Source organism: Misgurnus anguillicaudatus, chromosome 19 (assembly GCF_027580225.2).
Source record: "Misgurnus anguillicaudatus chromosome 19, ASM2758022v2, whole genome shotgun sequence".
Taxonomy (NCBI): Eukaryota; Metazoa; Chordata; class Actinopteri; order Cypriniformes; family Cobitidae; genus Misgurnus; species Misgurnus anguillicaudatus.
The window spans coordinates 24497346-24513018 of record NC_073355.2 but is presented as its reverse complement, the minus strand read 5'-3'; the positions used below and the strand labels follow the sequence as shown (position 1 = coordinate 24513018).

At 41.9% G+C, this 15673-nt stretch overlaps 1 protein-coding gene across 6 annotated transcripts; it reads left to right on the top strand.

The window, feature by feature from the left end:
• Positions 1–240: 240 nt before the first annotated feature.
• Positions 241–15555, top strand: nacc1a (nucleus accumbens associated 1, BEN and BTB (POZ) domain containing a). Of its 6 annotated transcripts, none has more exons than XM_073857224.1 (7): positions 800–1150; positions 2047–2213; positions 5078–6109; positions 6537–6707; positions 8747–8852; positions 8948–9045; positions 10764–15555. In XM_073857224.1, the coding sequence occupies exons 3-7, from the start codon at positions 5107–5109 to the stop codon at positions 11069–11071; spliced, it is 1686 nt and encodes a 561-aa protein (XP_073713325.1). In that variant the 5' UTR covers positions 800–1150; positions 2047–2213; positions 5078–5106; the 3' UTR covers positions 11072–15555. The 6 variants fall into 6 exon arrangements, with proteins under 6 accessions (XP_055049730.1, XP_055049732.1, XP_073713325.1 ...); XM_055193756.2 differs by lacking the exon at positions 800–1150 and adding an exon at positions 2319–2376 and having other exon boundaries at positions 1664–2213; XM_055193755.2 differs by lacking the exons at positions 800–1150; positions 2047–2213 and adding an exon at positions 241–429.
• Positions 15556–15673: the final 118 nt, after the last annotated feature.

Here is a 15673-nt window from a genome sequence, read left to right as displayed (position 1 = left end):
TCAACACTGGTAGTGATTTAGCAGCAGATATGTTTTTGTATCCATAACTCTTTTGAATTTATTATTAGAATTATCATTAATAATATTAATAATAGTTAATCTAGTTATTTTCCGATTTACACACTATATAAAAAACTATACCATACAAACTAAATTACTGTCTAATCATAATCTTACACCAATCTGGCAACCCGGTATTTTCACTTTCACCAAATCGTGACTACGGAAGCCTGTGCGCACGTTTCTTCAGGCACAAAAATGCAATTGTAAATGCAGCTCACTGGGGTAATGTAAGGACATCTATAGGGCCAGCCTATGACGTCACGTGCTCATATAGTTTTCCCTGTTCATTAGAATTACACGTATGACCTGCAGATTTTGGTCTTGTTCACGTTGGCGACCACCTTAAATGGATTATCCGAACCTACAGTGAGTATGATTCTTGCAATGTAAATTTTTTGATAAAAGATTTACCCACCTGACTAAATCACCCACCTGACTAAAACTTTACAGTGGTTATTATATTTTCTATTTGATCTAACTGTTGCAATAAATTATAGTTTATTTCTTGCTTTGGTTAAATATGTGGGAATTATTAAAGGCAAAAAAATAATACAGCAGGAGTCAGGACGCTGTTTTTGGGAGGCAAGAAAAGAACTAAATGTCGTTTAATATAACTTAAATTGGTGAAAGCGTTAAAACGCGTCAATGTCCCTTCGATGAATATAGTTATGAGTTCATGGCGTTCCTGCTCGCTCTAATTGGGGATGTGTCTGAGACGCAGAGACGCATGGCCTACTTTTTGCGCACGTATGGAAACGAGGCGGTGGCTCATTTCGCTGTTGCTGTGCCAGCCTATGCGCAAATACATCTCAGCGCTGGATAGGTCTCCTGGCATTGAGGCTGCGCCTGTGATGATCATGCGATTGAGTGACGATGGGGAGTCATGTCTAGTCTATGCATGATCAGTGACTCTGCGCTCCGTATCCCGCTGGAAAAGAGTTTGGAATCGATAGCTCTGCGATCGACTTCGCGCCTGTGCCCACAATGAATGGCTGTTTCCAGCGCGAGACAGACGAGGCGAGAGAGTGAAGGAGAGCGAGCGCGTCGGACTCCATTGAAACACTTTGAAACGGCTTCCAGCTAAGGGGTGAGTATCCCGCCTTCGAGTATCCGCGCCGGGTCATGTGAGGCTGTGTGAGACCCGCGGACGGCGGGCGAGCGACTGTCCTCGGTCGTTCAGGCATTTTGGCTGAAATCCGATGGCTTTGAGATTTTTGGGGGGTATTGTTTTGGGGAAGGTGCGCGGTGGGGGATGGGCACAGACTAATGTACCAACAAAAGTTTAACCACTTCGCCGACCTCACTGACATGGCTGAACACTCGCGCTGGCAGATGTTCCGGAGTCAGATATGGCTCGTATTAAAACACAACATCGCTGGATCGTTTTAATGTAGCAGCGCTAATGTTTTTGATTTATTTGAGGACACCACGTTGACTGTGATTGATGTTGTTGTGGCGACGAGTAGTTAAATCATTTTCTTATTGGCGGTGTCTAACTGACCCCCCCTACTGTCAGCGCTGGTTTAGTCTGGCTCGCCCCCAGTTCGTGCATTTGTCCCGGGATGACCTGTTGATGTCTGTAAAATAAGATAAGGTGGGGTGTCTGAACTAGCGCGAAATGGCTAAGCAACATTAACTTTAAATTCCGTGGGATGAAAAACTATGCAATCGGGCGTCAAAGAGATTATTTTTATCCTCAAGCCCATGCATCGGTAGAATCTCGAGCGATACACTTGTGTTGTAGTGGCGTGGAGAACGGGGCGAACCCAAATTTTAGCGGTACAGTTGTGCTAAGCAGCTCCGCTCCGGGTGCTCGAATCGGACCCGTCTAGGCCCGAGGATGTAGGCACGCTCTCGATGCGGTGCATTGGCAAACACGGGACAACAGCGGCAGATGTGTACCGCCTTGGCAAACTCATTTTGTGTGATCGCGGCGATTTCCCCCACCCCGCGCTGAACGCGTTTGTGCTCGCTCGCATGTAGGTGCTGCATATCTCACAGAGTGGGTCATAGTAAGCGCGTTTGCCATCATTTCTAACCTCCGGCCCGTGGCAGGACTCAGGACGGACGGACGAGTGGGCAGATTGACTGACACACGGTTAACCTGCCGCCGCACAACACTGCTGTACGGGCAGCACTGGCGGCCAAAGGTTTGCTGTTTATCATTGTCTATACTGTCTTCTGCATTGTTATATAAAATGCGTTGTCTCGTGCATCGACGTGACTGCGTCTGTAACGTTACTTCCATCCCACAGATTTGGCACCACAGTATTTACTGGATTTGTGAAGCTGTATCTTTTTTAAACATATAAGGTAAATTCAGGTATATGTAGCCATATGACAAAATAATTTAGTGTACTTAAGTATTTACTATAGTAAACTGTAGTAAAATTCTAAGATACTGTAGTGTTTTTTAACCTTACCAGAATAAACTATTTACACTAAAGTTTGTCAGTTTACTGTAGTTAGCACTAACAAAGCAGTGTGGTATATCTTAACAAAGTGTAGTAATATTACTGTAATATACTACAGTGTATTACAGTTCACTAATAAATACTAAGTACAGTACAGTATTTACTAACTCGGTCAATTTACTATAGCTACTAATACAAAAATGAAGTATGTATTAACAAAGTGTTGTAATTTTACTACAGTGTACAGTCAATTTACTATAACGTTAGTTACTAATACAAAAATTTAGTATTCATTAACAAAGTGTTGTAATTACTATACTATACTAATATTTACTACAGTTAACTAAAGCAAATGCTAAACTAATCTGCAGTATTTACTACAGTAGTATAATATACTCCAGTATGCTAAAAATTACTATAGTTTACTATAGTAAATACTAAAGTAAACTACAGTATTTACTGCAGTCTGCCAATTCATTATATTTAGTACTACAGAATACTATAGTACAGTGGTTCTCAAACTGGGGCCCCGGAGATGGTGCCAGGGGGGCCCCAGGTTAATAACGTTTAGTAAAATACATTTATTCATCATAAATTTGGTGTGATTACATCACAGAAAAATAAGGCTACTAACCAACAGTATAATTTAATATGTTTTGTTTAATTCAAATTTTAAAAGGTTTGTCGTGCATTTTCTTTGTGGGGCCATGAAGGGATGCACCGTACCCAAGAGGGGCCGCTCGCCGAAAAAGTTCGAGAACCACTGCCATAGTATTCATTATAAAACGTAGTTTATAGTATATGCTACAGTATACTACAAATTACTACAGTTTACTATAGAAAATAATAATTCTAATTCTAAGTATACTACAGTGTTTACTAGCTATGTAATTTGTCAATTCACTAGTTAATACTAAAGAAATACGGTACTATACATTAACTAAGTATGCTGTATAGTAAAACAAGCTACAATTTACTTCTGTTTACTATACAAATAGTAAATAATACTACATATTTTTATGTAGTTAAGCTACTTTGTTACTTTGAGAGAAGTGGCACAACACTCTATTCAACATAAATTATAAGCTATACTCTAGAGATTGTGATTGAGAATATCTGCATTAGATATCTCTACCTGATAGTTTGTTTTGAAAGAGTAACTTGTGAGGTAAAATGCAAGGCTCAATCCCTTGAATGCAAATGAAATGTATATCTTGAATGCACTGTAAGTAACTTACCGTGTCGGCCATATGCATAAATGTAAAAGTAGTGGTTATTGTCTGTTTACTCTTTGCATGTTCCGTACAGGGCAGTATGTAAAGCCTATAAAGGTTGTTTGCCCCCCACACACTGTGATAATCATACCTATGGTGTCCTATCTCCTCCCCCACTGAAGGAAAAGTTCTTAAATAAACCCGCGTCCTCTCTCTCTTTCTCGGTGTGCATGTGTGCCGCTGCTCTCTGGCCAACTGTAAACAAGCCGTTTTGTCTGATGTCTATGGCTTGTGTTTGTGCATGCAGGGGAGGAGGGGGGAGTTGGGGAGAAGTCAAACAAAGAGGGTACTTCTTTTACCATGAACGTCCTATTAGATCCGTGTGATCAGATGTCAGAATCAGTGATTTCTGTGTGTGTAACATTTGCCCAGATGTTCTCCCTTACAGGCCGTTGTTCGGTTAGCACGGTCCGATCTGGACGTGTGAAGTATATCACATCATAGTCTCATGTTTGGCAGTGCTTTGCGAGTAAGAGTTATTTTGAGATGGACGATTAATTCAGCGCACAGCCACGTTGTTTAAGTTACCCATGATTAGAGGGCTGTACAGTTAGGCTGTTAAGTTTATTTCCGAACAATAGGCCATATAATGTTCATATGGATTAAGAAAGTCAGTTCTTGGAAAGTTATGGAATACGGCGTATACTTGGTGTATCAAGACAGTTTGGTGACTTGCAAAATTGTTCACACGAGGAAATTGACAATGTTGTTGCAGAAGTTTTGAACTCCATAGTAACATGCTGAGTAGCCGTATAAAAGCAGAAAGTGAAAGTTAACTGTTTACAGTGGATTTCCTTTTGAGCTTCAATGATGGCTTTGCTCATGGTGTCACATTTAGTAGTAATAGGACGGACCGCAGTGTCAGTCAAAGCCCATTGTTTTCCGCACACTTCCTCAACTATGACCTCAATCACTGTGAGGTTTTGAATCTCTCTTTCTCTCTCCCTCTCTCGCCCTCCCCGCTGTAGTACTGTAAAGAGTGCCATTTTATCTCTGTCTCAGCTGAATCACCATCTCATTCAGATTAGCAGTCACATCCCGCTCACAGGTTTTTAGAGTCTGCTCACCAACCCCCTATTATTTGCAGGCTGGATGTTGTAAGACGAGTCTGATAAAGGTGTATACAAGCTTGCTCCTGTGGTACAACTAACTTTCTTTTTCATGTAATAGGCTATTGCCTTTTGCGACAATTTCACTGCATTTAAAGCAAATGATGGTTGGCAGCGAGTCTTCTGGGATGAACTACTATGCTCTCCACCGAGAGAATGCTGCTTACAATGATCTCTTTCTTTCTTTTCCATCTGTCTCTTTTTCTCTTCCTCTCAGATTTCTGTGGCGGTGCTGGCCATAGCGCCATGGCTCAGACCCTTCAGATGGCGATCCCAAACTTTGGCAACAATGTCCTGGAGTGTCTGAATGAGCAGCGTCTTCAGGGCCTGTACTGCGACGTGTCTGTCGTGGTAAAGGGCCACACTTTCAAAGCTCATCGCGCCGTGCTGGCGGCCAGCAGCTCTTACTTTCGCGACCTCTTCAACAGCAATGCGGGCAGTAAGACCCCAACGGTGGTGGAGCTGCCTCCGGCCGTACAGCCCCAGAGCTTTCAGCAGATCTTGGCCTTTTGCTACACTGGCCGGCTCAGCATGAACGTAGGAGACCAGTTTCTGCTCATGTACACGGCTGGCTTTCTCCAGATCCAGCAGATCATGGAGAAAGGCACAGAGTTCTTCTTGAAGGTCAGCTCTCCTAGCTGTGACTCACAGGGCCTTCACACAGAAGAGACCCCCCCTTCGGAACCTCAGAGCCCGGTTACCCAGACGGCTGCCGGGGCTGCGGCCAATGGAGGTGGTGCGGTGGTAGCTGCGACAGCAAGTCGGCCTACTTCCTGCCTGACGCCGTTGCCCCTGGTGTCTCGGGTAAAGACTGAGCAACCGGAGGCGTCGCCCTATTCTGTGGTGTGCACGCCAGTGGCCAAGCGCCTTTGGGAAGGAAGCACTCGGGAAGGCGGAGGAGGCTCGGGGGGATCGGGCGGAGGAGGGATGAGGAAGGCGGCTCGCTTTTCCCAAGAGATGGCACGTGGAAGCGCCATCCAGCAGCAGGGTAGCATGGGACTTGCAATGGGTCTTGGAATGGGACAGGGGGGTCACGGCGGCAACACCAATGGGAATGGCAACGGGACGAGCAGCGCCACCCCGGAAGGCACCAGCCCTGGTACCTTGAGCGCCTATGCCAGCGATTCACCTATTTCTTACCATGACGACGAGGAAGAGGAGGAGGTGGCAGATGATGGCACTGAAGAGCAGTACAGGCAGATCTGCAACATGTACACCATGTACAGCATGCTCAACGTGGGTGCTGCAGGTGAGTCCATAGCAAAAACTTTGGTAATAGCACCTAATCAAACCAGCACTTAATTTAGATCTGTATGGGTTTTTTTGGGGGGGGAACTAGTTTCAACTTTCTTTTGTTCTGCTTAGATAGGAACATCAGCTAAATTCACACTTTTTGTTAAATGTTTCAGCTGTTCAGAGCTCATGAATATTTTATCAGAAGTTCTTCTTATCTTCTCTCAGAAGGCATGAAAACTAAATGTGTTCCGATGCCGTTGGATTTCACAGGTCTTTTATTAGCCTCAGTCCCAAGAGCTCTGTATTATCTGTCTGTTTTTGAGAGTCAAAAGACTTGAGTGCTGGTTTAATCTTTGTAACTGTCTAGAGTGCGTGCAATTCCAACATATTTTTAAGCTTTTCGATGCTCATCAAAAACTTTCTCCCTTTTTTTTCTTCAGCAGGTGAGCGTGTGGAGGCTCTCCCTGACCACTCGGAGACACGGCCCAGAATGCGTGGACGACAGGATCTCGCCTCTCTCCCCGCTGAGCTCATTGCCCAGATTGGTAATCGCTGTCATCCCAAACTGTATGAGGAAGGTGACCCCGCAGAGAAACTGGAGCTAGTTTCAGGTTCGAGATCACTGTACTGACTCTAAGTACTTAAGCATTGACTTAACACCTGTATAGTTTTTATTAAGCAATATTATTTGCTCAGCAATTGATAAGTGCAAAAAACGTTGTTCTTAATGCATTGCGGAGCTTTTAGTTATTAAAATCAACCCAGTTTATGCTTGACAAGTTTAATATACTTGAAGTATGCAGCTAGCACAAGGAAAATCCAAGTGTCACATCGGGGACTAGGTATCAGACAATCCTCAAAATTAAATGACTCTGATCGGAGCACAAAAAATGTGATCGGGACTAGGGCTGCTCAGTTATGGGCAAAATCATGATTATTTTACACAATTACTTTTATTAAGCAAGTGTTGCAAGAATAGACTACACATGTCAAAGCAGTGGTGCTTTAAGAAGTGCCGTACTTTGTTCCAGCGGCATGCGATTTATATTTTAATTGCACAATACTTGTTTTACCTCGCTTATCTTGTTTTGGTAATTGTTTTAATAAAAAATTTAAATTAAAAAAACGATTAATTGCACAGCCCTAATCGGGACATCCCTAATCTGTGTGTGAAAAGGGCTTTAGTCTTAAATTACACCAGTCTTCCAAAACAAATTGAGTCGAAGGTGAATTATAGTGAGACGGAGCATCCTTTTGTTGTTCAAGCGTGCATGACTGTGTATGCACTTGTAAGTTGCTTTATAAGAGAAAACATCTGCTCATAAAATAATGGTAAACTTAATCTATACGGAAAAAAAAGGGAAGGCAACCAGCATCATACATCATACCAGTTCAACTGCCCATGAAAAGCAAAAAAAAATCTCATGTGGTGATAGATGTGTATAGAGAAGCCGTGTTTTTTTGTTTTTATGTGGTGTAAAACAGGTTTTGTTGAGCGATTGTGAGTTAATGGAGGCTTTTGTATTTTTCATGCGGTAATGTGGCCTTAAGCGGCTCCAATTCGTTCGACAGGATCAGCTCAGTACACATAATAGGAATTCTGCTAATCGCTACGACTTTATTTAAACAGCATTCATATATAAACATGCTGCCCGGAATGCTGCGCAGAATGATAAAAGAAAGCACATGAGCAAGATCAGACATGAAGGAATATAAAGTGTAAAATGAAATGATAATCGAAACAGACAAGACTAACGATAAAAAGGTCTTCGGAAAAAAAAAACGTCATCAGAAAGTCATTAAAAGACGAACGAATACAAAAGCGCTGGAGGAATGAGAGGCAAAAATGGAAATAATGTGAGGAAAATGGTTAGTTAATTAAAAGCATGATGGAAAATAAGCTTTGAATGAGTTCGAAATCTGTTTTTCTCCATGTAGGCAGACTTGGATTATAATGACTTTTGGCCGTTTTATTTTTTAATCCTAGAATACGGAGTTTGAATACAGAATACAGTGTTTGATGATCATATATATCATATATGTCATATAATATATTGTGTGTATGCACACACAGTGGTGTTACACATATGAGAGCACTAGTGATTCAATACAGTAATTTAATATTAGTTTAATGGCATTTCTTACCATTCGGTATTTTACCCAGCATGCAGCTGGCAGGAGCTTCACAAGTTTGTGCAGAACCTAATGATCCGTGTAATCCCAGCAGGACATTCCAAAGGTCATTGGAAATCAAAGAAATCTGACCTTTGTACAAAAAAATAACAGATTTTATTTATATAGCGCTTTTCACTATTGTTCATTTTTCCAAAGCAGCTTTATACAGATACACAGAAAAGCAGAGGACAACGATTTGTTTACATTTAATTAACAATGCAGAAGAATGTAATGAATGTAAATGTTTTTTATATATATAAAATATAGGAATATTCTTCAGTACTTCTGCATTTGTATTTTCTTAAAATTTCTATGAAATGCTATTTCCAGGTTTAAAAAACTATTTTACATTCATTTTTGTGATTAGTATGCATTGATGCAAATTGATGAGTCATGTCTTACCTCATGTGTTAGTTCATTTACATTTACATAAGTAAGGCTTCACGCTTTTTTAAGTGATTATCCTGGTTCACAGGTACCAGCGTGTACATCTCACGAGCTCAGCTGATGAACTGTCACGTCAGTGCAGGCACCAGACACAAAGTTCTTCTGAGGAGGCTGCTGGCTGCTTTCTTTGATAGGTGAGTCTGGGACATCTTACCGTTTCTTTCTTACGGTCGTCGAGGCTGACTGATCTGTTATAACACTGTTCCTTCTCTTTCTGAATGATGTACAGGAGTACTCTGGCCAACAGCTGTGGAACCGGCATCCGTTCCTCCACCAATGACCCCAGTCGTAAGCCACTGGACAGTCGTGTGTTGCATGCAGTCAAGTGTGAGTAGCTCTTCTGTTATTTATTATGGACTCACTCATATATAAGTGAAAACATGACACTAATCTCTTTCAGAATTAAAATGTGAAATGCAATGTTTCTCTAGCTCAGTTGGTTGATCATTGCTTTAACAGACATGACCCAGTCTTTGAAAACCTAGCTAGAAGTCTTAAGTAATTTGCTGTATAAAGTCACGCAATAAAAGCCATAAAGTCAAGCATACGTTATACATTGAACATAACATAAACATAACATTTTGTGAAAATATAACATTGATATACAAGGAAAAATATGCTAAATAATCACATTGTCATAGAAGCAGGGTTCCTAGTAGTCCTTGAAATCCTAGAAAGTTTGTGAATCTGGGGCCCTGCGAAGTTTTTGAAAATATACATACATAGATACAGGTCATTGAAAGTGCTTGAATCTATTTTATGCAATATGTTTTTTTCTGAAAAAAAAAACATATTCCCTGTGTAGTGTAGGCTAATATCTTAAAGGAACAGTATGTAGGATTGTGGCCAAAACTGGTATTGCAATCACAAAACTTGTGGCTAAAACTGGTACTGCAATCACACAACTGGTGGCCAATAGACAAAATGACAACATAAACATCAGTTGAGGGCTGCAACTCCAATCAATGGAGTACACTTAAAAGACAATATCCTGGCCGGACCACTGTTGTGAATGATATAAGTATTTGAAATGAAAATGATTTCTTAATGTCTAGTGACACATCAGGGCCATTTTAAGATAAATTGATATACATTGCTTACATACTGTTCCTTTAAATATTTTAGACTTTAAAAGCACACGTGCTAAACTGTTCGCTTTAGATGCTTTTATTTTCTGTATGCAAACGTTGATTCATACCAAAATGCTTTTTTGCATAGTTGTGATTGACACATGAAAACGTCTCGAGTTACGTATGTAACTGTTGTTCCCTGAGAAGGGAATGAGACGCTGGGTCTCCCTTGCCATACTTCCTGTGTCCCTGTAACGCCGTCTTTGGAAATATTTTAGATAGCAATATACTTCTGGCTCCCGCGTCACCCTGTCTTTGTCGTTAAGCCTCACCATTGGTTGAATTTGATGTACGCATTCAGACGCACTTACCATTGGAGGCGTCCCCAAAGTGTCACAGCAGTGACGCAGCGCAAGATCCCTCAAAAGGGAACTGTAACAATGTATCTTAAAAGGTAACACAATGTAACCTTGCTCTCACTTAAAATGTGTCCCCACATTTAGTCCTTGAATTTGAGGGTATTGGACCTGGAAAGTCCTTGAAAAGTCCTTGAATTTGAAGTTAACTAAGGTGTGGGAACCCTGTAGAAACAATAATGTATGTTTGTAATTAAAATTTTTAAATAAATGTCGGAGCCGATGGTGTAGTGGACAGTGCCCCGACATATGGTGCAGACGCACTTCCGGCGACCAGAGTTCGAATCCCGGCTCAAATTCCTTTGCCGATCCCATACCCCTCTCTCCACCCCTCTCTCCACCCTTTTTTTTTAAATAAAAATACAGTATGGTCTCTAAATTTTTAAAACTCAATTGCCAATTGCGCAATTGGCAGGTGTGGCAAGCATCTTTTTTGCCTTATTTTTGTTTTACTTCTATGTTTAAGACACCTTGCTAAGTGGAAATGGTATTATTTTTGCATAAGGACCTTAGATACACCAGTTGGATATGACCCTCTATCTTTTGTGTCTGTCAACAGTTTACTGCCAGAACTTCGCCACCAGCTTTAAGGAGAGCGAGATGAACGCTATCGCAGCGGACATGTGCACTAACGCTCGCCGCGTGGTAAGGAAGAGCTGGATCCCTAAACTGAAGCTACTGATGGCGGAGGGCGACGCCTACGCCAACTTCCTTCCCGACAGCATCAAGATGGAAGCGGACGGCCTGGGGGCGGAGCCTACCTTTGAAACGGCAAGCTTGGAGGGCGGCGCCTCCGTGGAGACTGGAGGTTCCTCGGGCGAGTCTCTGCAGGGTGTGGGTGGAGACAGTGGCACTTTGTTTCAGTGAGTGACCCAGCGAGGAAAGCCCTGCCCCATCCCCTCTGCCGCCCCACTTCGCACCCACCTCCCACCCTGCTGCGTGACTCTGGGCTCTGCTGCTTTTGCCTGGGATGGGAAGGGAGAGTCGGGTAGGAGATTGGAGAAGTTTCATGGTCTGTAAAGGCTACTGTAAGGAGGAACGCAAGGGGTTTATGACGGCACCATTTCCAATTGTTTTTTTGTTTGTTTGTTTTTTGCTGAATAACCCTTTTTGCACAGAAGTTGCCTCCATGCTCTGCAATGAATATATAGTCACAATACTAAGTACCTAATTAGGACCAGGAAAATTTTTCCGGTGTCTCGCACACACCAACACACACATGCTCTACTGGAGGCTGAGGTTCCCTGATTTCACTGTAACGAAATTGAATGTATTAGTTTGTAGCACCAGGCTATGTGAGCCGATCGTATTTGGCCCAAAAGAGTGAGAGAGAGAGAGACAGCGAATGTGTTCATCATACGATCTAAGGAACAGCAGATGAAAAAAGCAGTGAGAGGAGAAGTAGGTTGCATATTCTGTCTCTCGTTCTGTCTAAAACGGAAAGAATTCGATATCCTCCTCTCCTTCCATTCCTCTCAAAAATATGTGGGATCTTACTCTGCCACGTTCTTTGTTTTACGTTGCTGTTCTCTCCTCTCTCCTTCTGCTTTTGTACTGCATATGATATAAATCCAGAGTTGATGAAAGATTAAGGATTGTAAAGGATAAAAATATATATATATATATAACTAAACTGATGGCACCTTTAAGGGGCACGAGAGATAGAGAGGGATTGTTTTAAAATCTCTTTGTATTGTTTTTTTTTTGCCTTATTTTTATTTCTATGTTTGTGACACCTTACTAAGTGGAAATGGTAAAAAGGACTATTTTTGCATAAGGAGGATTATCTTAAAAGATTGGTGCTTGGCCTTTTTAATGTTCACGCAATCGCCGAGACTGAATCTGATTGGCCGTTCAGTCTGTCCGTTGCCAGTTTTGACCACCGATGTACGACTTTGTTCAATTGATTGTGCTGCCAAGAGTAATACAAACTGGCTGCTCTCAATGACAAAGAACTGTTGTAGGCAGATTCAAGATCAGTTTTTATTAAAAAGTCAGAATAATGTGTTTTAAATGTTATTAGAAGTCTTTTAGCTTTCTCCCCACTTCCACACAAAGACATTTGCAGCCCAAGGAGGAAGAGAAGTTGCGCTTCTCATTGTTAATCACTTTACTGTCTTAAGGTTTGGGACTGACTTTTGTGTGCGTTTGGGAGTGGAGGAGGGTTTACATTGCCTGTGTCCCAGGAGAAGAGGCACAGAACGATGTTGCCCATGTCCCTGTTTGGGCAGCTGTGCGCGTGTGTGTATGTGCGCATGTGTGAAAGTGTGTCTGTGCTCGCTTAGGCAAGCATGTCTGTGTCCGCCCAAGTCACCATCTGTATACATTCCTTGCACATAGTTGGCAGTGTGTGTTTGCATGTGGGTGATGTGTTGATTCGGGGATTTAAGGTATGTTTGTTTCTGTGTTTGTGCATTGGAGGCACATCCTGCACGGATGCTTTTAAAGTAATTCGGCCATTTGAAAGTTTGCTATAACCCATCAACTTTTGCATATGCCCAGATTTCCATTCAGGATTTGAATGAGATACCAGGTGATATCTTAATGTTCGGTCAGGCTTGGCTTTAAATGCACATGCCTGGCTTAAACAGAAATCTAATACTTTGGGCTATTTAAATATTTTATAGCCAAGTAGTCTAAAACCTTTACGTGTGTGTGTGTGTTATCATTGCGTTGGGCTGCTGATCTCCTGGGACTCATACAGTAGCTGCCCCTATTTCTGATAGAGGAAATTGACCTCTTTGCACCTTTTCGTAGATTGAACTAGAGCTTTTTGCACCTTTTTTTGTAGAGGAGATTGATGGATTGTGCACCTTTTTGTAGAGCGTACTCGATGGTTTTTGGACTAAATTAGTGTGTGTGTGTGTCTGGTCTCGAGCGGGATGCACCCCTGTGTCCGACCAGCCACGCGGAATACTGATGTAAATATTGAAGAGACTGTTGAACAGATTTCGACCACGTTTTTAACAGGTCATTTGTCTTTTTAAATGATGGCTTACATTAGGTCTTTCACCCCTTTTGTTTTAGCTCACGTTTACTCTTTGTTTCTTTCATTTGCATAACCAAGTCTGGCTTACCTGCTGTTTGTATATCTGGAAATTGTAGTTTTTTTCCTCGTTCATTTGTTTTGTTTCCAGGCAAAAGTCGTAGCAAATAAAGTGAACTACGGGCAGGTTTACTTCTTAGCAGTCTGGTTCGGGTCCGACTGGCGACCTCGTTTTAGCGTTTTTGGACCAGAAAACAATAATGCCTCTTTTGCAGAAAATGTATAACATTGACAAGCTTGCAAAACATCAACATCTGGCTTTAAAACTGTCTCACAGATGTGCATGCATCCATTTCTTTTCTCCATTATTTTCTTTTAACAGACCATATGTACTGTATTTACTTTTAAAATACTACTAATTCAAGACGAAAGAGTTGACTTGCCAAGTTTTTTTAAGGATACAATATAGAGTCGTTTGGCTGATGATAGAGTACTGAGTATTTTTTCATTTCTTTGTATCGACTAAAGTTCTGGGAAGGTGGGGTTGTTGCGAGGGACATATTGGTGCTATGTGTGCTATCCTTTAGATGTTAAAGGCCTCCTTGGTCACTGGTGCCTTTTGAGGAGGACTGTGGGAGACAGACTGTGTGTATGTTTGGGTGGGAGGTAAAGCAGTGGCGTTTCTCTCTCCTCTTGCTGGTTATGACTGTGCCAGTGTTTATGCGTCCTCCATTTTGATGGCACAGATCACATATGCTGCATGCGTTGCTGGAGAGGAACTGTTGTGTCCACACGCCACCTGCTGTCTGTGTGTCGTTGCTGCAGCTCGGATTTACTTCTTGCAGTCAACACCAGGTGGTGTCATACCTGAGAGAAAGTCTTATGGAGACTGAGTCACCACTAAAGATGGCTTTGCTCCTGTTGAGTTCGGTCAAAGGTGAAGTGTGTCATTGTATGTCAATGTTAAAATACTTTCTCCTATCCCAGCTTTGGTTGATGCCTGCGCCTCTGTGGCACTATCAAAACATTGCTCTGTTTGTTTGAGCACCTAGAGCACCAACCAATGTCGTGGTTTTGGGGCGGAGCTGTTTATTTTTGAGCTCAATAGCTGGCGGAGGGCTTAACGCAGGTGGCACGGAAACTACACGCTTTTAAAGAACTTAATTCCTTTATTTAAGGCCTTCCTAGATTTTCCCAACATTTGAAGGTTTCTTAAGGGATGTGTATGGTAGAAACAAAGGGACCAGTGTTGAAAAGGCCGGGATGTCCATATCACACTGCCTATCTGTCTGATTTCTGTGCCTGAGTAAAGCACCTTTTCTGGGGTTCACGTTTATAGACCTGCTCCCCGGCACCTTGCAATTCAGTCTGACTGTGTTACAGAGCACAGAGAGCAGATAGATGACAGACGCTCCGCTCGCATGGGTGGAGAAAGAGCGTGAGAGTTTTGCAGACTATTCTTCCTTATAGTACAGACTGTTGGGGTACTGTGCATTGTGAATTTGTAAACTGGTTGGTCACTAAAGGCATGTGAGCGCGCGGTGTATTAAAAACTAATACGCAAACACTCATTGAAACAGCGAATGTATCTTCCCTCTGCAAAGGCAGAAATCAGGCTTGTCTTTCGGGAGCGACAGATGCTAGCTGTATTTGCAGGTTTTACCCTTAGCTTGCAATTTTTTGCTATGTTTTCTCAACCCAAGCCTCTTTACCCAGAATGCAGCGCTGCTATTCCACTCTAAATAACAGACGCAACACATAAAGACTCTCACCACCTCTTTCTCTGCGTGTTGCATTCTGTTCCCTAACACTCTGCTTTCAATCTTCTCCCTGATACGAGATTTATGAAGAAAATGGCGTTAATGATGACGATGACCCAATTTTGCAAACGTTTCGGTAAAGTAACGTGCGACAGCCGGACGAATTTACGTCTGGACGTGGTATCGGTTACAGAGAAATACAGACAGGATGGGGATGATATCAGTTTGCTTTAACCCTCAAATCAATGAACTGGTTGAAAACCGATTTTTTTACGATGCAGTGTCTCACTTTCTATAACTACATCCCTATACAAATCTATATACTGTATATTACATAGAAGCACTAATGAAGTTTGATTGTTAGTCGTGCACTATCAGCATGAGTTGTAACCCATACCCAGCTGTGCTCATGCAGTGACCCTGTAATGCCAGTGCTCATCCACTCCATTCTGTCTGTGTTCAAAGTGCCAATAACTTTGTGAATCCCTAACTGTGACCCAATATTATCAAAAGTAATTGCACATTAACTACTGTACAAATAAAAAAAGAGTAAGAGAAAAGTCAAAGAATACAGCTGAATATCTTAATAAAAGTTTGTAACAAAGGTTTTTGTGTCCTCTTTGGCTCTTTATTTGTTAAAGTGTTTTAGTATCTACATAGTAATAAATAAATGTTTCTTATGTAAGAAGGTACAGGTAATTATGGTATAAAATTGATAATTTG

Excerpts from the sequence above, each read along its gene's own strand:
- nacc1a (XM_055193755.2), top strand. The coding sequence starts at position 5,107 with ATGGCTCAGACCCTTCAGATGGCGATCCCAAACTTTGGCAACAATGTC. Across the intron at positions 6,708-8,746 it reads GAAACTGGAGCTAGTTTCAG|GTACCAGCGTGTACATCTCA; the intron begins GTTCGAGATCAC and ends CCTGGTTCACAG. Across the intron at positions 9,046-10,763 it reads TGTGTTGCATGCAGTCAAGT|TTTACTGCCAGAACTTCGCC; the intron begins GTGAGTAGCTCT and ends GTCTGTCAACAG.